The sequence below is a fragment of the Semicossyphus pulcher genome, unplaced genomic scaffold (genome assembly GCF_022749685.1).
Source record: "Semicossyphus pulcher isolate SPU_LCO1_2020_fin unplaced genomic scaffold, fSemPul1.0.p SCAF_7, whole genome shotgun sequence".
Taxonomy (NCBI): domain Eukaryota; kingdom Metazoa; phylum Chordata; class Actinopteri; order Labriformes; family Labridae; genus Semicossyphus; species Semicossyphus pulcher.
In genome coordinates, this window is record NW_027211748.1 from 2044066 (window position 1) to 2067377 (window position 23312).

The 23312-nt window shown below is 42.8% G+C and overlaps 1 protein-coding gene across 1 annotated transcript; it reads right to left on the minus strand.

Moving 5' to 3' along the window:
• Positions 1–860: 860 nt before the first annotated feature.
• LOC138611718 (immunoglobulin lambda-1 light chain-like) lies at positions 861–16196 on the minus strand. Its single transcript, XM_069684926.1, has 6 exons — positions 16121–16196; positions 15626–15927; positions 13786–13787; positions 3337–3386; positions 1628–1936; positions 861–1512 (listed from the first exon to the last, which is right to left on the minus strand). The coding sequence occupies exons 1-6, from the start codon at positions 16161–16163 to the stop codon at positions 1259–1261; spliced, it is 960 nt and encodes a 319-aa protein (XP_069541027.1). The 5' UTR covers positions 16164–16196; the 3' UTR covers positions 861–1258.
• Positions 16197–23312: the final 7116 nt, after the last annotated feature.

Here is a 23312-nt window from a genome sequence, read left to right on the forward strand (position 1 = left end):
CAGATTTTTAGAACATGAAACAATTGTAATATGTTGGTGTTTCTGGAGTCCTCAGTCATCGCCTGTTTAGCTCAGTGGTTAAATCGCGTGTCATCCCCTCTCTCTCAGCCGACACTCTCCACTGTCCTCTCTCTCTAAATAAAGGCAGAAAAGGCTGAAAAAAGTACATTTAAAGAAACAAAAAAGGTTTTGCCCTCAAAGTGTTTTTTAAATGACCACGACTCCTCGACTATAATTTGTACAAAAATATCAACAATATGTTGCACATTTGTTATCATTGGTTAGATCAACACAACATAAAAGCAGAAGCATAAAATACAGAGACAAACATCTCTCCTTGTTGTTTCACCCCCTGAAAAAAGAAACTGCTGTATTCTTTCTCACTGTCGGTCTCATAATCTGGTTATTGTTGATGACAAAGATCATCACATCTGTCACAGTGGTCTGTCCATCTTAATCAGAGTCACCTCTGTAACCCCACTAACACACTGATCTGCTGTGAATGAGGTTGTAGCTTCAGTTTGATCAGTGTAGCAGTCTGTACTACACACGCCCGTCATTATATGGCACATAATTGTGGCTTTAAGCTTTTTAAAGCCTCACTTCTATTGTCCCCTGACTTACAAACATCTTCTTATGTATAAAGATTACACTATGCAGATTTATTTTATTCTTTAAGGGCGACAGTTAAAAGGACGTTTCTCCAGCCTGACCCCAACTTGTAACATAATACAACATATATGGAGTTGTGGGTTTATTTATTCATTGGCTTTATATTTATTTTTATTTTTATTGTAATATGTGAATTAATAATTATACATTTTGAATTTCTTTGCAAAGCAGTTTATGATTCTGTATTGAAACATAAAAGACAGTCTATGCAAAGTCACGACGTATACCAAAGCATTTAATCTCAAACTGTAATAATATGAAAAACATGAAGCATTTGATATTAAAAAGAAATAAAAAAACAGGTAAAACACTGAATAATACAATATATACCAGAAAGTGAACGATTATACAAATGAAGTTTATTAAGCAGAGATAATGTACAGAATCAGATTAGCACTATACTACCAAATCTACTCTTAGTAATGCAAACGTACAGTGTATCAGTAAACATGGAACAATCATTGCATATATATTCATGATTTACATTTTTAACTGATAATCAAAGTGATACATGAGATGGATTTATGAGATGATGGTGAGAAAAGGTGAGCAGAAAATAGTCAGCATGTGTGCAGTTGGTGGACGGTCACTTGTTTCTGAGGATGGTCAGCACAAAGAGTCCACAGCAGTACACCAGACTCTTCACTATCAGCAGCATGTACAGCAGCAGGAGCAGCTTCACCTGGTACTGAGACGGGACAGAAGGGGCTGGTGGAAGTGATGGTGGAAGTGATGGTTGGAGTGATGGTGGAAGTGATAGTGGAAGTGATGGTGGAAGTGAGGGTGGAAGTGATGGTGGAAGTGAGGGTGAGGGTCCTGGTGTTGAAAGCGTAGAACCTTCTGAAACAGGAAAGGAGTTATAAAAAATTTCAGCTCTCTGCTCCTCTCCTCTCTCTGACATCATCACCAAATGAAGCTGAATCAGTGCTGAACACAGTCACCAAGCCTTCATTACCTGTTTCTGTCTGCGCCTCCACCGTGCCGCCCTCGTGCTGCACGTAGCAGCGGTATTCATACGAGCTAATCTCTTGCTGATGGATGGACAAGATGGAGGCAGTACATCCAGACTCTCTGAGCTTCAGCTGCCGTCCGTCAGCAGAGGGCAGCTCCTGCAGACCTCCATTCTCCTTTTGTCTTTTCCAGGAGAACTGGACCAGAGGAGGAAACATGGCTGAGGCCACACACAGCAGGGAGCTCTTCCCCTCCAGGTGGGCTCTGGGTGCTGCCGGGTACACGCTCACCACGGGCTTCACCACCTGCTCATCTGAAGTTGAATCTGATTGAGCAACAAGCAGCACACACACATTCACAATCACAATCAGGTTTATTGCCAAGTAAACGTTTACACATACAAGGAAAACAATGAACATAGAAACAGAATAAAAAGTACAAAGCTAGTAAACAGCAGTATTGTTACTGTCAAGGATCTTAAAGAAAAGATCAAATAAACAATACAAATATGAAAAACAATATTATATAAAATACGTGTATTCACACAGTCACCAGCAGCTTCCAGCACTGCATTCAGTCTGATCCTGAAAACTACATGGACTGTGGTCTCTAAATCACTCATCAACACAGCTCCAATTTTAGATCATGAACTGTATTAATCTCTTAGCAAACACATTTATTATTTAATGTCACATATGGTATATGTGAAACACAAGCATGATAATAGTAATTAGTCATTATTACAATATATCAACATGTTGTACACGTACTTTGCTCTAAGCATCAATATTGTTTAAGATTTTCAAATTAAAACATTTATATAAAACATTACTAAAATATGATTATTAAAAATGAAATAAAATGTTTAAGGTATCAAATAATGACATAATCCAATTTAATATATTCATGAAATGTATTTTCTGAGAATAAAAACATTTATTTCTATAATAGTGATATTGTGCTCATTAGTATTAGTTACATATTGACCTTGAAAGAAAACATTATTATCATTTCACTAACATTAAATATTTACAGGTTAATACTAAAGAAACAAATCAATACAACAATCATTTCATAATGATTTTTATTAACAGTATTTTAATTATGTTATGAAATGTGAATAAAGTTTACTGTGATTTTTAATATGAAATAAAGTTTTAAATGATTCCTGAGCAGAATTTTAAATATAAAATCACGTTAAGATTATAAAGTCTGTAAAAGTATTGATATTTTAACATTTGTGCCTTTCTTTGTGAAGCTATAGAAATATATAAACGAGAAAAGGCGTAGTAGTTTTATTTATAGACATATAAATACCAGTTGTGAAGTTAATTTTAGAGTCTCAGAATGATTGAATCATTTTTTACAACATATTTCAAGATATGAGCTGATTTTTTTTGTTACCAAAGAACAGTAGTTGCTGAATAACAGAGAACATTAAAAAGTGATATCTGTAACATTGCTTATATCAGACTCAGACTATGAACCAGTTTTATCGGCTGCAGAATAAAGAACATCCTGAGCTGTGCAGTCACATTTTAACATCTTTTCACAGGTTAGGAACATTTTTAGTCACAATAGCTGCATGGCTGCAGAAAATATCCACCAATTATACACATTTGACATGGAATGTCTCAAGCAGCAAAAACGAATTAAAAACACATTTCAGACTTGTTCAATAAACAACTGAAGACAATAAATGTTTATTCTTACCTGTAACAAACAGTCTAGTTCCAGAGCCAAAGATGAGGTACCTGCTGCTGCTTCCCCACACAGTGAAAACAACTGATACAAAAACCTGTGTGCTGCTGAACAAATTGTGAACCAGGATCAGATTACAGCTCATGTCTTCCTCTGATGTACATGTCGACATAAATGTCTCTTCTTTGATATTTTCCTAGCAGTGTTCCTCTATTGATGCTAATGTCTGTTGGTCCACTTCTTTAGTCCACATGGATTGGACTGGAGCCAAAGGATGGATGAATGGATTCATATGAAATGTTGTACAGACGTTCTTGGTCTCCTGAGCAGGGCTTGACATTGTCTTTTTTGCTTACCAGGCACTGTGGCTAGTGGTTTCCAAAGTTACTAGCCACTCAACATTTTCTCTGGAGGTAGTGCTCATGGCCCACTCTGTATGCAAATAAACATGGAGCCTCATTCTAGAGGTCTTTAGGAACCTGAGGACCCGGGACCCGGACGGGTTCGGATCCAGGTATTACCCATGTCTTTTTTTGCTCGCTACCAGCTCACTTGCCAGGGTGGACTAGACTAGAAAAAAACCCTAAAATAAACAAAAGAGCATTACTGAAAAAAGTCCCACGGCAAGAGCAGATAATGGACCATTGAAGTTCTGCAGGGAAACAAACAACAATCAAACACACAGTTTATTATGCAAAAGTTATAACCAATACTGATACCCAGCAGGGAAGCAGGTCTGCAATACATGAAAAAAACAAATGTGACACACATTAAAACCAGACACACAAAACAATACAATCATAAAAATAGCCTTACTCCTACCAATTAATCCTGGACCTGGCGTCTCCCCTGCACAACTGCGTGGAATGAGGTGGACATCTGCCTCACTCCACTGACCTGAATCAAACATCACAACCTGTGTTCCCACCACAGGTAGACATATATTCTATAGATGCCACTAGGTGGTGCACCTCCCCTTTTTACTCAGTGCCACCCGCCACATATCACCCCCTCAAAATGCATCGGCGCCCCGACGATGTACAGATTCTAGCAAAAATGAAACACTCAAAAAACATTCATTTTCAAATCAATAACATCAAAAGCACCTTATTACACTGATGCATCGTAATTTTGTCCTACAGACCTTGGCAATAGGTAAGGATTAGTGTGTCTGCCTGCAGTAATTCTACTAGATTTCCGTAGGCCCTCCCCTAATGCTGGGGACCCTTCTGTGTCTGAGTCCTCCTCTTCTCCCACAACCACGTCTGCATCCGTACAGAGCTCAGGTTCCAGCATTGGCTCCTCATCAGAGAATTCAAATGCCAACACTTCTGGTGAGTTAGAATCAGCTTTGTCATTTACTCCTACTTCGACCTGTTCTACTGAATCCTGGCCCATTCTGTCCTCAGTCCGCCTGCGGGAACACTTCTCAACTCAGTGCGATGCAATTTCCACACTGGTCCACCCTGGACTGCAGGGGTGATCGAATAGACAACCACGCGCTTGGGGGGGGGCACTGCACGACTCGGTAGGGGGCCCGGGTCTCACACATCCTGGAACTTGTTACGGCCTTTCACGCCGTGATTCCGGACATATACAATGTCTTCCCCACTTAGGGACTGATCCCCCACTTGATCCTCATGCTTTTGATCTCTGCACTGCCTTCTTGCAGGCAACCGCTGTCGTACATGGCTGTATGCTTCCTCAAGTAACTCCTGGTGATCCCGCACCCAGTCCTTCTGGCCCTTCTCCATCTCTTCTTTCTCAGCCCCTAACAAAAAATCTACCGGCAAGCAGGGCTCTCACACAAACATTAACCAATTAATTAACATTAATCTGCTTTACCAGAACATCTGCCACCGTACTGGCCTGCTGGTCCTTGGTTGGAATGGCCTGAGTGTATTTGGAAAACACATCTGTTAACACAAGCACATTTTCCTTACCATTTGAAGCTGGTTCTAAAACGGTGAAATCTATTACTAGGATTTCATGTAGACAAGAAGCCTGCAAACTGCCCATAAAAGGTTTGACTTTTGGCTGCACAGAGTTAACAGTCTCTGATGCCCATGATTATCATGCATCTGAGTGAGAACCTCTTTCTGTAAACACTGTGGCAGTACAAGTCGATAATCCTCCTTGCCACTATCAGGGGTGCTAAACCTGCATCAAGTACCTTCTCTTCCTCCCTCAGGCATCCCAATTGGCGAGCAAGCTCGTTAGTACCTTGACCAAATCTCTCCCTTTCCTTCGAATCAGGCGGTCTGGCTTAACTCCAACAAGCCAACAGTGGTCCAGTGACTGGGTCTTGTTCTTGTAAGGTGGCCAAGTTCTCTTTGGAGCAACCTGGGAGAACAGAAATGTCAGATTGAACACACATGCCACCCCCCTCCCATTCCTTTTCCTCTTCTGATGTCTTTGCTACGCTGGCCTCACTGTATTGACGCAATAAAGCATCTGCATTCCCATTTCGAGCCCCTGGACGATATTTCAAAGTAAGGTTAAATGGAGCTAGCTGGGCTGGCCATCGCTGCTCCACGGCACCCAGTCTCGCTGTATCTAGGTGCTTAAGTGGGTTGTTGTCAGTAAACACAGTGCAGGAGCTCCCTAACAAGTTCTCTCTGAACTTCTCAGACACTGCCCACTTAAGTGCCAGAAACTCTAGCTTCATAGAGCTATAGTTCTGCATGTTTCTTTCAGTAGGTTTGAGAGCCCTGCTGGCATAAGCAATCGGACTGAGCTTCCCCACGTGTTCCTGAGAAAGCACAGCCCCCAGACCTGCATGACTTGCATCTATCTCTAACACAAATGGTCTCTGAAAATCAGCATAAGCCAACACTGATGCAGAGACTAGTGCCTTCTTCAACTGGCTAAACTTTTCCTTACACTCTTCTGTCCAGGCTGCGACCAGGGGCTTCCGAGGAGTCTTTCCCCTTCTGTTACCTGCACTCAGCTGTGCCACCACCTGTTGCAATGGATCAGCCATCTTTGCAAATCCTGCTATGAAGTGCCTGTAGTAACTGTCAAACCCAGGAAAGATCAGAGCTCAGCCAGGTTTGTGGGGGTCTTCCAATCATGCACAACAGCTACTTTGTCTGGGTCTGTTGCAACTCCATCAGCTGATACCACATGGCCCACATACTTAACTTAATTCTGAAAGAAATTACACTTTGAACATTTGACCTTGAGCCCCTGCCTAAATAGCCGAGAGAAAACTTCCTCCAGCCTCTCAAAGTGCTGCTAAACAGAAGAAGAAAACACAATCACATCATCAAGATATAATAAGACAGATTGGTAACGGCAGTCTCCGAACATACGCTCCATAAGGCGCTGGAAAGTGCTAGGAGCATTGCACAGCCCAAATGGCATTCTATTAAACTCAAGAGTCCGAATAGATTACAGAATGCTGTTTTTGCTCTGTCCTTTTCAGCAGCCTTGACTTGGTTGTAGACACTGCCTAGATCCAAGGTAGAGAACCACTTAGCTCCTACCAGTCTATCCAGGGATTCTTTGATCCTTGGTAAAGGGAAAGCATCTTTCCTGGTTTTAGCGTTCAGGCGACGACAGTCAACACACAACCTGATTCCACCATCTTCCTTCTTCACCAGTACGATGGGATATGCATATGGACTACTACTTTCCCTGATTATCTGGCTGTCCAACAAATGGTTTATATGAGCTCTCACTAAGTCATACTGTGAAGGTAGGCTACGACGGTACGACTGACGAACAGGGCTATCATCAAGCCGGGGTATCTCCTGCTGGATGAGATTAGTGTAACCTAAGTCAGCCTCATCTTTTAAAAATAGTGAGTGGTACTTACTAAGCAATGCTGCTGCTTGTTGTTGCTCAGATCTATCTAACCCCTCAAAAGTAGGCATGCCTCAGGGCTCATCGCCATTCTGGGGCCTCTGCTAGTCTGGGATCATCAAAGAGGCTGGGGCCATACTGCACAAAGAACTCATAGTAGAAACTTTTTATCACATTCATTCCCAGTACCCCAGGAGTCTGCTTTTTCTTAAGCTGCATTTGATGGTCCTTTGGATCTTTTCCTACCAGGGCACCCCTGCGTGCAACGCATTTCCCCAGTACAGTGATGACCAACTCTTAATGGCCTAGATACGGCAGCTTTAGACCATTTTCTGCCCTGAGATCTAACCATGCACATCACGTAACTGAGCATCTGTGAGGTTACCAAAAGGTTTGTTAAATAAACTCTCTGTGATGATTGTGACCATGGACCCAGTATCCACCAATGAGAAAACCACAAATTCTCCCATTCTCACTTCCGCTAATGGACACTTACTAAGCAGTGCAGACAACAGTTGGATCTGGTTCTGAATCAAGGTTTGTCCCTAGATTTGTGTGACTTTGCTCACTAGCAGACTCCTGTTATTCCAACTGGACTTGCTCCCTGTCAGATAGGGTCGTTTTAGGGAGAGCAGCAGTACAGTAGCGAGCTATGTGGCCCCTCTGATCACACTGAAAACATCTAGGCTTTCCATCTGGATTTCTTTTACTTTTACAGGGAGGCTGAGCCCCCAACTCTTTTGTTGAGGGTTGCAGTGCTTGCATCAACAGGTCTAGCTGCCTCTGTTGAGCTTCAATAAGAGCTTTTAGTTGCTTAGATGCTTGTGCCTGGACTTCCGGGGAGAAAAGTGAAGAGGGATTATCCTTCTGCTTAAATGACTGCCCTTCACACTGTGTTGTCCACTGAACAGCCTCCCTACGTACATCCCGAATAGTCCACTGGGAATTTAAGCAAACTTTGTCTCTCAATCTTACACTTAGACTCTGGTTTTAATTGGTCTTCGTGACCAAATTAAAGATGAGCTAGCTGCCTGTGATGATTGCTCTAGTCTAGACTCCCTTGTGACGCTAGCTATCCGGTTAGATAACCACCTTCGTGAGCGGCGTAGGGAGAGAGCTAGCCATCGGTTTCCCTCATCTGCCACTCACTCCACCTCCCCTTACCTCACTAGAGCAGGCACAGTCCCTAACCCAGTTCCCTGTGGCTCCCCCAGTCCTTCCACTTCCCCTGGAGAAGAGCCCATGCAATTGGGCTGGGCCCGCCTCTTGCCAGCTGAAAGGCTCCGCAGGATGCGGGCTGGGGAGTGTGTGTATTGTTCTGAGATTGGACATTACCTCACTGTCGTTCCCAGACGGCCAAAAGAAGAGGCTCGCCAGTAAGTGTGGGGGTTCTGGTGAGCCAAACACCCTCTTCTCCCAATCCCCGACCCAGAATGGAGCTGGAGGCCATGTTATTTTGGAACCAACAATCCCTGCTTCTGTCTGCCCTAGTAGATTCTGGTGCAGATGAGAACTTTCTGGATGCCAACCTGGCGACACAGGCTGGCATAGCCATCGAACCCCTGGCTACACCCCTTAATGCTAATGCTCTGAACGGCAAACTCCTCGCCCTTGTTACTCACCGTACCAAGCCTCTGCATCTCCTCCTCTCTGGGAATCATCTTGAGTACATTCAATTCCACCTCATCTCCTCCCCTCAGGCCCCCATAGTTCTCAGTCACCCCTGGTTGAAAACTCACAATCCATATCTCGACTGTTCACTAATAAATTTGTTAGCTGGAGCCCCTTCTGTCCATCCACCTGTTTGCAGTCGGCCCTCGCTCCAGTAGAGGCCACTCTTTCCCCACTTATCAGCGAACCCCCAGATCTTTCAGCCATTCCCCCTGCCTATCATGACTTAAAGCAGGTTTTCAGTAAACAGCTCGCTCTCTCTCTTTCCCTCCACACCGTCCTTATGACTGTGCCATAGACCTTCTCACCGGAGCCCCCTTACCCTCCAGCCGACTTTTCAACCTGTCTAGTCCGGAGAGAGAGGCTATGGAGAAATACATCCATGATTCCCTGGCTGCTGGCATCATCCGTCCATCCTCTTCCCCAGTTGGAGCCGGCTTCTTCTTTGTTGCCAAGAAAGATCACACTCTCCAGCCCTGTATTGATTACCGAGGTCTCAACGCCATCATCATTAAAAACAAGTACCCATTGCCCCTTATCAACTCTGCCTTTGAATCCCTACAACATGCTATCATTTTCTCCAAACTGGACCTGCGTAATGCTTACCATCTGGTTTGGATTCGTAAGGGAGACGAATGGAAAACAGCTTTTAACACGCCTCTCGGCCATTTCGAGTACCTCGCCATGCCCTTCAGACTCACGCCCCCGCTGTTTTCCAGGCCCTAGTGAACGATGTGTTACGAGACCTCCTGTTTTCGTCTACTTGGATGACATCCTGATCTCATCCCACTCTGAAGAGGAACATGTGGCATACGTCAGACTGGTGCTTCAGAGGCTCTTGGAAAACAAACTCTTTGTGAAAGCCGAAAAATGTCAGTTCCATGTCACTTCAGTCCCCTTCTTAGGCTGCATTATTGAGAGCGGACAAGTCAGAACAGATCCAGAGAAGATCCAGGCAGTGGCAAACTGGCCCAAGCCAACATCCCTTAAACAACTTCAGCAGTTCCTGGGTTTTGCAAACTTTTACCGACGCTTTATTAGGGATAACAGTCGGGTGGCCGCACCCCTTACCCAGCTCACCTCCACCAAGACCCCTTTCTCCTGGACTCCTGCAGCAGACGCTGCCTTTTCTGAGCTTAAGGCCCGCTTCACATCTGCCCCTGTGCTCATCCATCCAGACCCATCTCGCCAGTTCACTGTAGAGGTTGACGCATCCAGCTCCGAGGTGGGAGCCATCCTCTGTCATCGACCAAAAGCTCCATCCCTGTGCCTTCTTCTCCCGCCGGCTTTCCCCAGCTGAGAAGAATTATGATGTTGGTAACCAGGAGCTGTTGGCCGTCAAACTTGCTCTGGAGGAATGGAGACACTGGCTGGAGGGGGCTGAACATCCCTCTGTTGTCTGGACAGACCATAAAAATCTGGCATACATCCAAACTGCAAAACTCCTCAACTCCCATCAGGCTCGTTGGGCTCTGTTCTTTGGCCGTTTCCCCTTCTCCCTCACCTACCGCCCGGGCTCTCCGAACACCAAGCCTGAGTCCCTCTCCTGCCAGTTTGCTCCCAAGGAGGTGTTGTCCAACCCTGACACTATCCTCCCGGTTTCCTGTGTGGTGGCCTCGGTGACTTGGGAAATAGAATCCCTGCTCCGGGATGCCCAGCGGACCCAGCCAGATCCAGATAATGGTCCTGCTAACTGTCGCTTTGTCCCTGATTTTGTCCGCTCCCAGGTCCTCCAGTGGGCACATTCCTCCCGGTTCTTCTGCCATCCTGGCACCAGCCGTACCCTGTCCCTGCTTAAGCAGCATTTTTGGTGGCCCACCATGACTGCTGACACAAGAGCCTTTGTTTCTGCCTGTACTGTGTGTGTTCGTGCCAAGTCTTCCCATCAACTTCCCGCTGGTCTTCTCTGCCCACTGCCGGTTCCTGGTCGTCCCTGGTCTCATATTACGGTGGACTTTGTCACTGGGCTTCCCCCATCCCAAGGTAACACCACCATTCTCACCATTGTGGACAGATGTACTGTTATGGCTGTGGCAGTTCCACAGCTTATCTCTTAGTGTTTCTCTGTGTTTTCCCTCCCCTTGTTTTCCCAGTGTTCCCCTGTCTGTTCCTCGTTGTCTCTGTGTCTGGTTGTGTGTGTACCTGGCATGGGCCTGGTTTCCCCACTTCCCTGACTCCCAGCTCTGCTCCTCCTGCACACCTGCTCTCAATCGGCTCATCACTCCTCCCAGTCTGCACACCTTCCTCTCATCAATTCATAAAGCCTGCAGTATTTCAACCCTGGTTCTTCAGTCACTTACGCCACATTGTCATTCAACCTTAAGTGGTAGCCACGCTCTCAGCCAAATAATTTTGTATTTAGCTAAAAAGTGAACTTGCCTTATTTTTGCCTTATCAGTTCCTAATTTTTTTTCTCTGCCTCAGGATCATCTACGCCTGTTCTGCTAGCCCTGTTCTCCCTCAAGACACCTCAGCTTCACCACTTGCCTCACCCTCTCCTGCTGCCCCCCCGGATTCCCTTCCCAGCCATCAGGCCACTCACTCCGTTCTGAGCAAACATCATTCTTCTCCAAAATCCCACTGTGTCCTGCGTTTGGGTCTATCCTAAAAGATTGTAACAGTTCGGGCCCCAGCTTTCAAATAATAGACGGGTCCGGGCACAGCATTTCTCGGTTCTTCACAGGTCCGGGTCCCAACTTTCAAAGAATAGACAGGTCCGGTTCGGGTTCCGGATCGCACAATATCGGGTCTCTTAGGATTCGGGCACAAAATTTTGGACCCGTGAAGACCTCTATCTCATTCACCTTAATAAGACTTGAAAAAACATAATACAAAAAACTGTGATGCAGACTCACAGCACAGAGAGGGGCAGAGCTGCTGCGCAGGCGCACAGAGGGAGAGAGCGTGTGAGTACGTACAGAAGTGATGATGTGAAACTTTGTTTGATGATGAAGCCTGACGCCTGTGTTCATCAGTGAAATATATGAAGTACACAGCATATGGACATATGACAGCATGTAGAGAGTTTATACTTCATAGTAGCCCACCTGTGCGCAGAACTACGGATACAGATCTGTGTCATATCTCCTCCTCCCAGCGCGCATGATAACTGATAAACTACGCGTGGATCACCTCCGGTTGATTTAATTCACAGCCTGTGGACGTAGTTGATTTATAAAGATGATTGTTCAAATACGGGGACAGATCGCGACCCTATTTAGTAATTTAGACCCTATTTAACTGCTCACTGCTGGATCACATGATTATAAACTCTGATTAACTGATAATAGATCACACTCTGGATCATCTCTCTCTCTATGCTGTCTCTCCCTCTAGTCTGTTCTGGATTGTCCCATATTAAAAACTTTAAAGCAGTCTCCTTACTGAAGAAAAATAGAATGCCACCCACCAGAGTGGCTAGTAAGAGTGAGTGAGTAACCCGTCACTGCCCAATTCTACCCGCATTTGGCAGGTTGGCGGGTGTTAATGTCAAGCCCTGCTCCTTCATCATGCATATGGAGTGGGGAAGAGTCTTTTCACTCAGAGAACCATGGTTACAATGTAACCAAGCGATCTTCATCATTCTCTTAGTGTAATGATGATCTTCATCATTCTCTCAGTGTAATGATGATCTTCATCACTCTCTCAGTGTATAGATGATCTACTATATTTAAATAGTTCACAAATTCAAAGTTTTTTAAAAATATTTGAGAGAAATAGGCCTTTTGTGTACATAGAAAAAGTCTTAGAGCTTTGAGTTCAGCTCATGAAAAATGGGAGCAAAAACAAAAGTGTTGCGTTTATATTTGTGTATAACCTTGCAAATGTGGACTGACATGACCGCGTGGCCGCTGCACAATTTCACGGCAAGAGAAGCCCTCCTGCCACAAGGCCCATATAGAAGCAACGCCACAGGTTGAGTGTGCATGAACCCCTGGTGCGACTGGCACGCTCAAAAGCACATACGCCTGCTGGATTGTATCCACATCCCAATGGGACAGCCAAGGCTTTGATAAAGGCCTGCCCACACAGTTAGACTAGAAGCAGATAAAAGCTGGTCAGTCTCTCTGAGGGCCTGTGTGCACCTGTCGGGGCATCACATGGGGTAGAGCTGCTCGACTTCCTGCTCTTCTTCAAGAGAGGAGAGTGGAACTCTGATGGAACTTTGGGCAAGAACCTGCAGCTGTCACAGTAAAAAGACAGTGCCTGGATCTCACATATCCTTCTGGCGGAGGTTATGACTAACAGGGAGGCTGTTTTAAGATAGAGCCATTTCCATTCAGCAACCCCAAGGGGCTCAAAGGGGGGACACTAAAGTGCTCCGAGGACCACGTCTAAGTCCCATAAAGGGACTGACAGTCTAGGCCTTTAAACACCTCTGAGAAACCGTGAGATCAGGGAACAGTCATTCTCATTCAGGGTGAATTTACCCACACAAACTGTTCACACACTTGTTCTAAAAGCTTTGCTTTGTTTGGTTGATTTGTATCGTAGATTGTCACGCAGCACCCTGACTGAGGTGGAGATCAGACAATCACTGAATCCAAGCCAGCTCAGGTGCTTTATAGATTAACCGTGAAGCGTGGCTGAGCAAGCCGGTGTGTCTTAAAGAAGTATCCATGTATCCTGACGGCAGGGGGATCATTCCCTGTACGTATGGAAAATGTAACAGAGTGGAGGGATAGTGTCAATAAGGGAGAGAACATCTACACATAGAGAGCGATGAAGATCATCTACACACTGAGAGGTTGATGAAGATTAATTGAAATTGAATGCTTTTATTGTCATTATACACACACAGTGTACAACGAAATTAATAGACAACTCTTGTGGTGCAAATAAATAAATAAAATAGTAAGAATAAGAAAGATATACAGTAGAAATAAATATAAGCACACAAATGGTAGAGATAAATATATTGCACACTGAACATAATACGATAGTTTCAGCATCCAGAACAAGGATTTATTCAGGACACTGAACTACTGTTTGTTCATTAACCGTATTGCACTTAGGTAAAAAGTGTTCAAGAATCTGGATGTGCGGGGCTGGATGGATCAATTCACTGAGAGCTCTGTCTCTGTAAAGCAGCGGTCCCCAAAAGGCGGACCGTGGTGCTGATCTGGACCCAACTGCCGTCGTCTCCGGACCCAGACCTATTTACAGTTTTGACAAGCGCATCTATTTAACCTGCGCAGCTTTTTTGTCTTTGCGGTAGTAATTTGGGGGTCCAAGAAACTCGCAGACCAATGCATTCATTGTAAATCATCACACTTGATGCTACTCAGCCAATCAAATCTGTCACACAGATCGCGACTGACCCGGTGGGTGAGTGAGAATACAGATACAGACTGAAATTAGAGAGACACAGTGGGAGAAAATAAGTGAGTTAGGGAAAAGTAGACATGGCGTGCTCTAAAATGAGAGCAGTAGAGAAAACCGAGCTTCTAAGACTGGACAGACTCGTATATGTTCTGTGACTATGGCGATTATTAAACGCGGACACTGTCTGACACTGTCACTCTGTTTGTCTCTGTTAACAGAGACTCCAGGCTGCAGTTTAGTTCAAACACTGATAAACCTGAGAGTTACACAGAGCTACATCAGGCTTCATCATCATGACTAGTTTTCCTCTTATTTCCGCAGCTCTGTTCTCATATGTACCGGTATGAGCCCTCTCTCTCTCCCCCTCGCTCTCTCTCTCTCCAGCAGTCCGTCAGTGTACAGTGCGTTTAAATATTATTTATTTCATAGTCATTGCCTGATTTAAAACTCACCATGAGAAAAAGTCTAATACAACTGCATTTCGGCAAAACATAAAATACAATTTGGCAAACATAAAATAACATATCAAGTGAATCCCCCTGTTATGGTCAAATCTTGATAATTCTGTCAGGAGTCAGAGAGATAGCAGCTTAAGTGAAGAGGTAAAGCTGTCTCTCTCTTTCATTTGATTTCTGCATGGACAACATTATACAACCAGTAGTACCAGACATTATATTATTTGTTTTCATTTACAAATAAAGACACTTCCATCACAAACTGGGGCATAAAATAAACCAAAAACACAGGAAAGGTTTGACACTCCAAATTTCCTGGGGGAGACCCCCCAGACATACAAACACACACTATATTTCCTTACCAATATTGAAATATTCGTTATTATTATTGGTAAATTATGAGAGCTCTGTGTAAAAGTTATTAGCGTTGTTTTAAAAACTATTTAGCCTAATTGTATTTTCTTTATTTGATTTGACAGACGTCATAAATGTATGGTACTGAATCATAACGCGGGTCAGACATTATGATGTTCCGGACCTTTGCTTGAGAATAAAAATCTCTTTTCTCTCTATCTTTCAAGTTTAATTGAGTACCCCTGCTGTAAAGCCTTAATGGCCCCTTTCATTAGAACACACACAAAGTCTAAAGCAGAAGCCTTGGTGATACTTGTAACTCTGACAGGAGTTTTATATTTCTATGTATTCATGTCTGTTTTGTCATTGCATTCTGTTTGTCCGTGTGACAGCCATTTGGGAACCGCTACTAAGAACCCCTTGCCCCTTTTTGTCCTGTTTTGTCGTCACAGCGGGAACAACAATAAACCTGCTGGAATATCTGAGAATATAAATAAAGACATGATAATAAATATAATTCTGACACAACTAAAAAAGTGAACTCAGTTTGTTCTGTTTGTAATGGAGGTGAACTATGTGAACCTGGGCTGTGGTTTCTGCTGTCTTCCTGTCACAAACATTATCTGACATCTGTTCATCTGCTGGTTTTTGTTCAGGCTGCTCGCATCATTTCTCACTGTGGGAACAACACAGGAGCAGTAGTAGGAGGCTGAATGAGAGCGTTTAACGTTCTGGATCTGCAACTCCCAGCCGTTCTGTTTATTCACAGCTGAGAAATCATCTTGCTGAGGATGATTGTATTTTTTAGCTGTTTCACCACTTTTCTTGTTAATTTCTAGGATCTTTCTGAACGTGTCCTTCTTCTGGTACCAGTGTAGCCAGTTACTGCTACACTGGTTAGTGCCTCCACAGCTGAAGGAGACTTCTTCTCCAACTTTCCTGGTGAATGATAAACTGTCCTGTTTGAGCTCTGCTGCCATGGCAACCAGTGCTTTAGAGAGACAGACAGAAAGATAGATTGAGGTTAGCGTGACGGTGCTTGTTCAGCCCTGTCACTTAATAATGACACTTATGTTCAACAGTACATATTTAAATAGTTAAATATATTAATGTCACATCAAGGAGACAGGGTTGGTTTGTTGAAGGGTGAGTTTGTTGGCTCCTGATTGGCTGGAAACACTCACCTGAACACACACAGCACAGAGCTGCAGCTGGGAGGAGAAGCATTTTGTGCAGCAGTGTTTCCTCTGGTGAACCTGAGAAGAACCAGGACGAGCTGTGAGATCAGACGAGGGCCTCGTGGTTTCTAACAGGTCCTCAGACCTCCCATCAGCCCCTGCAGCAGGCAGATCAACCTTGTTGATGATTGACAGCTTGTTTAAAGCTGCTGTGTGGTTTCAGAAGAGTCTGAGGTTTAAAGGGGAGAGCGGGCGGAGCTGAGTAGTTGACAGAGTTAGAATGACTACAGGTGCATAAGAAAGACGAACAATTACAAACACTGATTTTAAGAGTGAAAATATTTAATTCAAGGCAGAAACATTTATTTTGTATCTTTGATGTAGAAAGTTTAAAGTTTGTGTTCAATCTTTAAACGTCTGTTTCTGGAGAGAAGTCAAAGTCAGTCAGCAGACGTGATTCATTTATTATTAAAGTTTTAATCTTTGCTTTGAAATGATTCTTTTCACAGACTTCTCTGTTTCTCTGAAGTGATTCATTGACAAGTTTCTTTGTCTCCATTTGAATCTGACAGCAGACAAAAAATCGGACTCACAATGAAGCAGAAATCAAATGTTAGCACAAACACAATCAGGCTGCTGGTGAACACAGTAACAAAGACACTGACCTGTGATAAATACTAAAGTCCAAATCCACAAAACTCACAGTCTCACATCTTATTTTGTATTCTGTTGTTCATCTCTTCATTAGAGCTTCTTGATGTTTCACTGAATGAAATATTCAAACCAACACTCAGTCACACGGCACATTTCTGCATGTCAGCTGCATCATTTTAGACACATTGGCCCCAAAATCCTGCACCACAGATTTAGCTGTAAACCTTGATGAATTGATTGATTGAAGTTTGCCAATGAATTATATTGTTTAATTCATGCAAGATAGGCCTTCTGTCATGTTGACACTTTGTTTCTGTGAACGTATGAATAGAGCGTGGATTGAAATGTTGCTGCCTCAAGGAATTGTGGGACGTTATGATGTCCTTTCCTCTCATAAAGGAGGGTCCAGTGTTTCCTCTGCTTCAGGAGAAAGGAGAGGAAGCATTGAAGCTCCTGTCCCCAGTATTTGTAGAGTTCAAACAGCTCTTATCATGGCGGCCTCTTCAACACTTCCAGCTCGTTTCACTCAGTTAGAAACTCTGAGCAGAGAGGACTTTTCAAACGCAGCCCAGGTGTCTTTCATAGTCGAGTCATCAAGTCTTTCTTCATTTCTCTTTGTTTTTCTGTCTTTAGTCTTCAGTTCAGTCCTCAGTCTGCTCCCTGACAGATCTGATCTTTGTTTCTGTCTCATGTTTGTGTGAAGATCTTTATTACACACATTAAACTGCAATGAAAACACTCATAAAACACTAATTATCCCACTATTGCTTCCATATGTTTTAAATGTCATTTACACAAAGGACAAAACATGAACAACAAAAATACTCTAAATGTTCTTTAACACTATTTGTCAGCTACATTTTAATTTCAATAAGAGGATTGAAACACAATTTAATTATGTTCACTATCAAATATGCTTCATATTAATACTATATAAATATTTAGCGCTGCCTTATTAATTATTAATGCTGCTGCTGGGTTCATTGTGCGATATAGGTATATAAGTTCAGTTTTAAATATTTCAACACAAAAAACAAAAGTAAAAGAGTTCTTGTTTAGTTCCATTATTATCTGAACGTGTTGTTTAACTCTAATTTCATATACTAATTAATATTAGAATATTTAATTAAACAGTTGATAACAGTTGACACTTAAATAAAGTTAAACACACAAGTGACCTGTTGTAGTTTTCATTCATATATACTGATTGAGTTTCTCCTCTATAGAAGTTGATATCAAAGACAAACCTGTATCTACATTTTCAGCTGTTTTCAGGACACAACCAAATGTCCTGACTGAGCGAAAACTAAATGAACTCTGATTTATTTTATAATAATATCATAGAAGATTTTATACAACATGTATTGAATTGTCTTCATGTAGTTCCCTGCAGTTATCAGCTGGTATTACAGTGTATATAACAGTACTGCTGTCTGTTCAGTGCAGATTAAAACCTTCACACTGCCTCCCCCTAGTGTCTGCACACACACTGTTCCGAACTCTACTGCTTCTTTCAATAGGACTACAACTGCTTCTACTACCATTATTAATGCTATATTACTGTTTCTAGACTCTGCCTTTCACATTTGTAAAGCCGTGATTGACATGTGGAAAACTCCCCTCAAAGCCCTTTAAGGTGGAATAAGAGAGAGGAGAAGAATCTACAGGAGGACACAGATCCTGATCCAAAACACCTGATGATGTCATACTTAATGAAAACGTTCTTATTGAAAGTTCAGGAGAAAAGTTTAAAGTTTGGATTTTAAAGCCTCAACTCAGTCAGACTGTCTGATGTCAGCAGGGAGGTTATTCCTGACGTAGCCAGCTGACTCCTGTTTAACTCTGAGGACAGACAGGAACCCTGTATTCTGACAGCACAGAGCACAGGATGTATACGGCTATGAGGTCAGACAGGTGTGAAGGAGCGAGGCCATTCATCCGTCTGAACCACAAAAAGTCCTATCAGACATTGATAAGGAGCAAATGAAGTTAAATTGGTGCTGTATGCTCACATGTTCTACTTTTAGTTTAACAGTTACAATAATCAAGTCAGGATGAAACTAAGGTGTTAATTTCTGATCTGCTTTCAGGTGAAACTGCTACAAGTGTTGTCCCCACCGTGAGCGGCACTTTGTCGTTTCCATAATATTATATTTTCTTCAGTTTGTTGTCTCTTCTACAAACAGCTGATCCGACACTGTACGCTGCAGGCGTAGGAACACGTATGTGTTGCGGTCCACACAAAGACTTTTCTTACTGAAAAGTAAAACGCGGTGAATTATTCAAATATAGCATACAATCAATAACACTATTGATTTTTAGGTGAGACGTCCTTATATGGACAAATGACGTGTGAAAGTGACCCTATCTGCAGAGGCATATAGCCTAGCTTACGTGCCGGCACTCCGGCCGGTTTCTAAACACCGAGGCCGTGCTGACTGGCATCCACTGTATGTAGTATACTTACTAGTGATAAGTATCTCATACAACCCCACTTCAATCAAACCGAACCATCCCTTTACCACTGCCCAGGCAGACAAACTGTGTTAGTGTCGTGTCAAAAAAGGCCTCAGACCAAGGGCCAGATGAGGCCTAGGCCTCTCCAAACACTGACAATTTAAACTCTATACGTATCTAAAATCTGGATACAAAAGCTGATTCAAAAGTAACCGAAGTCACTCAAAAATGAGACGAGCAAAAGCAGGATCTGATACGAAGTTTTATTGAGTCCAAAAACAGAACCACAATACAACCAGAATCTGAGCCTGGGCAATAGAGACTGAATAGGCATTCACAGAGCCTGATCTTCTGTTCCTAACTAAACTAACTAATCATTTTTTAGCATGAAGCACATTGATTTCAAACATTCCACTTGATATATGTTTCTCACACAGATTATAAGTTCTTCATTCTGATAATATATTTAACTTTCACCTTCAAGATGGTTTTACAGGCTCTAAGAATTTTTCCATCAGTAGTCAGTAATCCAGAAGGTGAGGGACGACATCTGGTACTGGTTTATTTAGATCATGCAAAAAACAATAATTATAATAATAACTTTATTTATACAGCACTTTTCAAAAACAAGTTACACCGTGCTTTCCAATTAAAACAAGGCATATAGTGAAAGCATACTGTATACTGAGTTTGCCTGCCTGAGATCTTAAGGCTTTAAAAACAAGCAATAAATCCTTGAAATCAATTCTCAAACTCACAGGAAGCCGAGAAGCACAGCAAGGGCTGGTGTGATGTGGTCGCTTCTATTGCTATATGTTAAAAGCCTTGCAGCAGTTGTAGCGTGAATCGCCTTGACCTTAATTCTGCATCTTTTTACAAAGTATTCTGATCATTGGAACAGACACATGCAGAGTCTGTAAGAAGAATGCTGGTACAAATGGTCAATTTAGGTACCAACCATCCCCCAAGTTCACGACCCTTCTCACATTCCACAGGAGATAGCTCACATGCAGACACATCCTTTCTGCAAAGAATATAAGGACTAAAGTGACTGATTCTCCTATGCAATTGAAATGTACTTCAAGTAATGTTATGCTGAGCTAACATATTTTAATACTGTGAAAATTGTTTTAACATGAATCTGAAACTGCAGTTCTCCTCATCCTGATCACACCTCCTCCTCATGTCTGTCTGCTAACAAAGGAAGACCACATGTGGACAAGTGAGATCATTTGATCCATTCGTGTGATGTGCAGAAAGGTTTACCTGTGCATATGCAGACGTGTATATGTATATACTTTTTGTCATCATAATGGATGTTGCCATCAACCTTGTTGTTTAAGTGTTTAGTTCATTTAATCTCTTTTCAACAGGTTTTATTCAACAATTAATATAAAGTGTTTGGTATCGTTCTGTAGTTGACAGAGCCCAAAATATGGAAGAATTAATTATGTGAAGTAGGCAATATTGATTTTAATGCTTTAAAATAAATAGTCTCAATCTCAGAGCCTTCTCCTCATGGGTGTGGCTAGAGAGGGACCACAGAAACCAGACCCCTCTGGTCCCAAGATTATAAAGCTGCAAGCAACTTCCTCTCGCTCTCTTCTCCTGCTCTTCGTCCTGTCTCTGGTCCTGTTACTCTTGTTCCTGACTCCTCTGAGTTGTCTTCCCCCCCTGGGGGGGGGGAGGGTTGGCCACATGGCCTGTCCCAGGTTCTGCTGTCAGCTCATGCAGCCTGAACCTCTCCCGAAGTCCTTAGCCGTCAAGAACAGCCTTATTGTGTACTGGGCCGCATAACACCGCCAGTATCACCATGCTGATCCCGTGCTGCAATGAACGTGTTGAAAAAGCCGAATCCAGCAAGCTTTAAAGGAGACTTTGCACAAAAGACTTTGTTATGTTAATTTAAGAGAGGCCCAACATGAATCACCATGAGTAGCACTTAGCAATATTCGGCACATTGGCAGAAAAACTTCCTTTTAACAGGCAGAAACCTCGAGCAGAACCAGACTCATGTTGAACAGCCATCTGCCTCGACTGGATGGGCCGAAAAGTGGGATAGAAGGAGATGCAGGATAGAGACAGGCAAAGAGAGCAACGACAACATATGTTCTTGTTACAACAACAACATATGTCCTTGTTACATGAACAACAACAGACACATACTTATGGTTACAATGCCAATAATTGTGGTAGACTAGGGTGAAGATTAGCAAAATAAATAAATAAATAAATTAGCGAGAGAAGCAGAGTAATGATAAAGGCTGAGGTAATCGTAATTGTAACAGTTGAAGTCAACAGGTCTACTATTAGCATTAGCAGCAACAATAATGATAGCAGCAACAATAATGATACTATGGGGAAGGCTGATGTTAGTAGTTGTTGCAGTCGAGCAGGTCCACAGCAGCAGGTGGTCTGCAGCAACGATCCCCAGGAACCTTCCAGACAAGGGAGCACAAGAACTCCCGGGAAGATATGTGGTTAGTAATGTTAATGGGACCAGAAGATACAGAGTTAATGAGCTGCATTAATATGACAGAGAGAGAGAGAGGGGGAGAGAGACAGAGAAACACACAGAGAGAGAGAGAGAGAGAGAGAGAGAGAGAGAGAGAGAGAGAAGCTTGGTGTGTCAGATCCCCCCGGCAGTCTAAACCTATAGCAGCATAACTATGGGCTAGTCCAAGCCTGAGCCAGCCCTAACTATAAGCTTTATCAAAGAGGAAAGTTTTAAGTCTACTCTTAAAAGAAGACAGGGTGTCTGCCTCCCGGACCCTGACTGGTAGATTGTTCCAGAGGAGGGGGGCCTGGTAATTGAAGGCTCTACCTCCAACACTACTCTTAGACACTTTAGGTACCACAAGCAGGCCTGCATCCTGGGAGCGCAATGTTCTAGAGGGGTAATATGGCACTATGAGGTCTTTAAGATATGATGGTGCCTGACCATTAAGAGCTTTGTAAGTAAGAAGAAGGATTTTAAATTCTATTCTAGATTTTACAGGAAGCCAGTGCAGAGAAGCTAATACAGGAGAGATGTGATCTCTCTTCCTAGTTCTTGTCAGCCAGATTCCTAACAGTAGTGCTGGATGCCAGGCTGATGCCATCTAGGGCAGCTATATCACTAGAGAAAGAATCTCTAAGGTGTTTTGGGCCGAGCACAATAACTTCAGTTAGTTCTAACAAGTCTAGGCGTCTTCCCCTCCGTTACATTGGTGGCAGCGGTGGGATGTCGTGCCGCTTTATGGACACTTTGATATAAGTCGGTCAGTTACATGTGAGTTAGCTTACTCATGTTAGCCACTGCTAACACGCGATTAGCTTAATTATTTACAGTGTTCAGCCATAGTGCAAGTCCGTTCCGCGTTTCGTCTGGGGATTACATCATGCTCCCCACTGCATAAGTTAGAGAGAGTGAACAAAAATAAAAATAAATTACATATATAACTAGCACAGAGCGTGGAAGACAGAAGGTTAAAGTCGAGCTGAAACGGCATTTCGAGAGTATCTAGCTTCTGTATCGTGATGTATTTCCGAGTGAAACAGGTGCTACATTTATTTGGTGCTAGCTTACGTGAAAAAGCACGCATGAAATTAAGTTTTACCGGAAGAAAAAAATGATTGGATTTTGATATAAGAATACGAAGAAATGGATTTTCTGTATTTTTTGGGGCCTATATTGTCAAATAGATGCACACTATTACCGGGGATGTGATCTAAAAGGATTAAAATTAAATTTTTCTTTTCACCTAGACTTTAAGTTACAGTTCATTTGCTAAAAGTGTGTGTGGTAAAAGTGAAAGAAAGAGAGACCATACTAATGCTCTTTTACAAAATGTTTTATTTGGTGTTTTAAAGCAATAAAGTAGATCAGGCAGTGAATGTTTAAACAAAATTTGGCAAGAGCAGGGCATAAAGTTGAGTCGGCAACACCACCCAGGGGAATTTCACTCCCGGGAAATTCTAATTTATGTTTTTAGGAGAAAGGAGAAAGGTCACGCAATCTCGTTATACCACTGGCAAGAGACAGGTTACAATTATCAAACCAGTATTTAAACAAAGATAAAATTCTGTTTCAAAATCACAATATATT

Coding starts and splice junctions, on each gene's coding strand:
- LOC138611718 (XM_069684926.1), bottom strand. CDS start 16,163: ATGCTTCTCCTCCCAGCTGCAGCTCTGTGCTGTGTGTGTTCAG. Junction 1,937..3,336: donor AACTAGACTGTTTGTTACAG/GTAAGAATAAAC, acceptor ATTCAACTTCAG/ATGAGCAGGTGGTGAAGCCC. Junction 1,513..1,627: donor GGAGGCGCAGACAGAAACAG/GTAATGAAGGCT, acceptor TTCCTGTTTCAG/AAGGTTCTACGCTTTCAACA.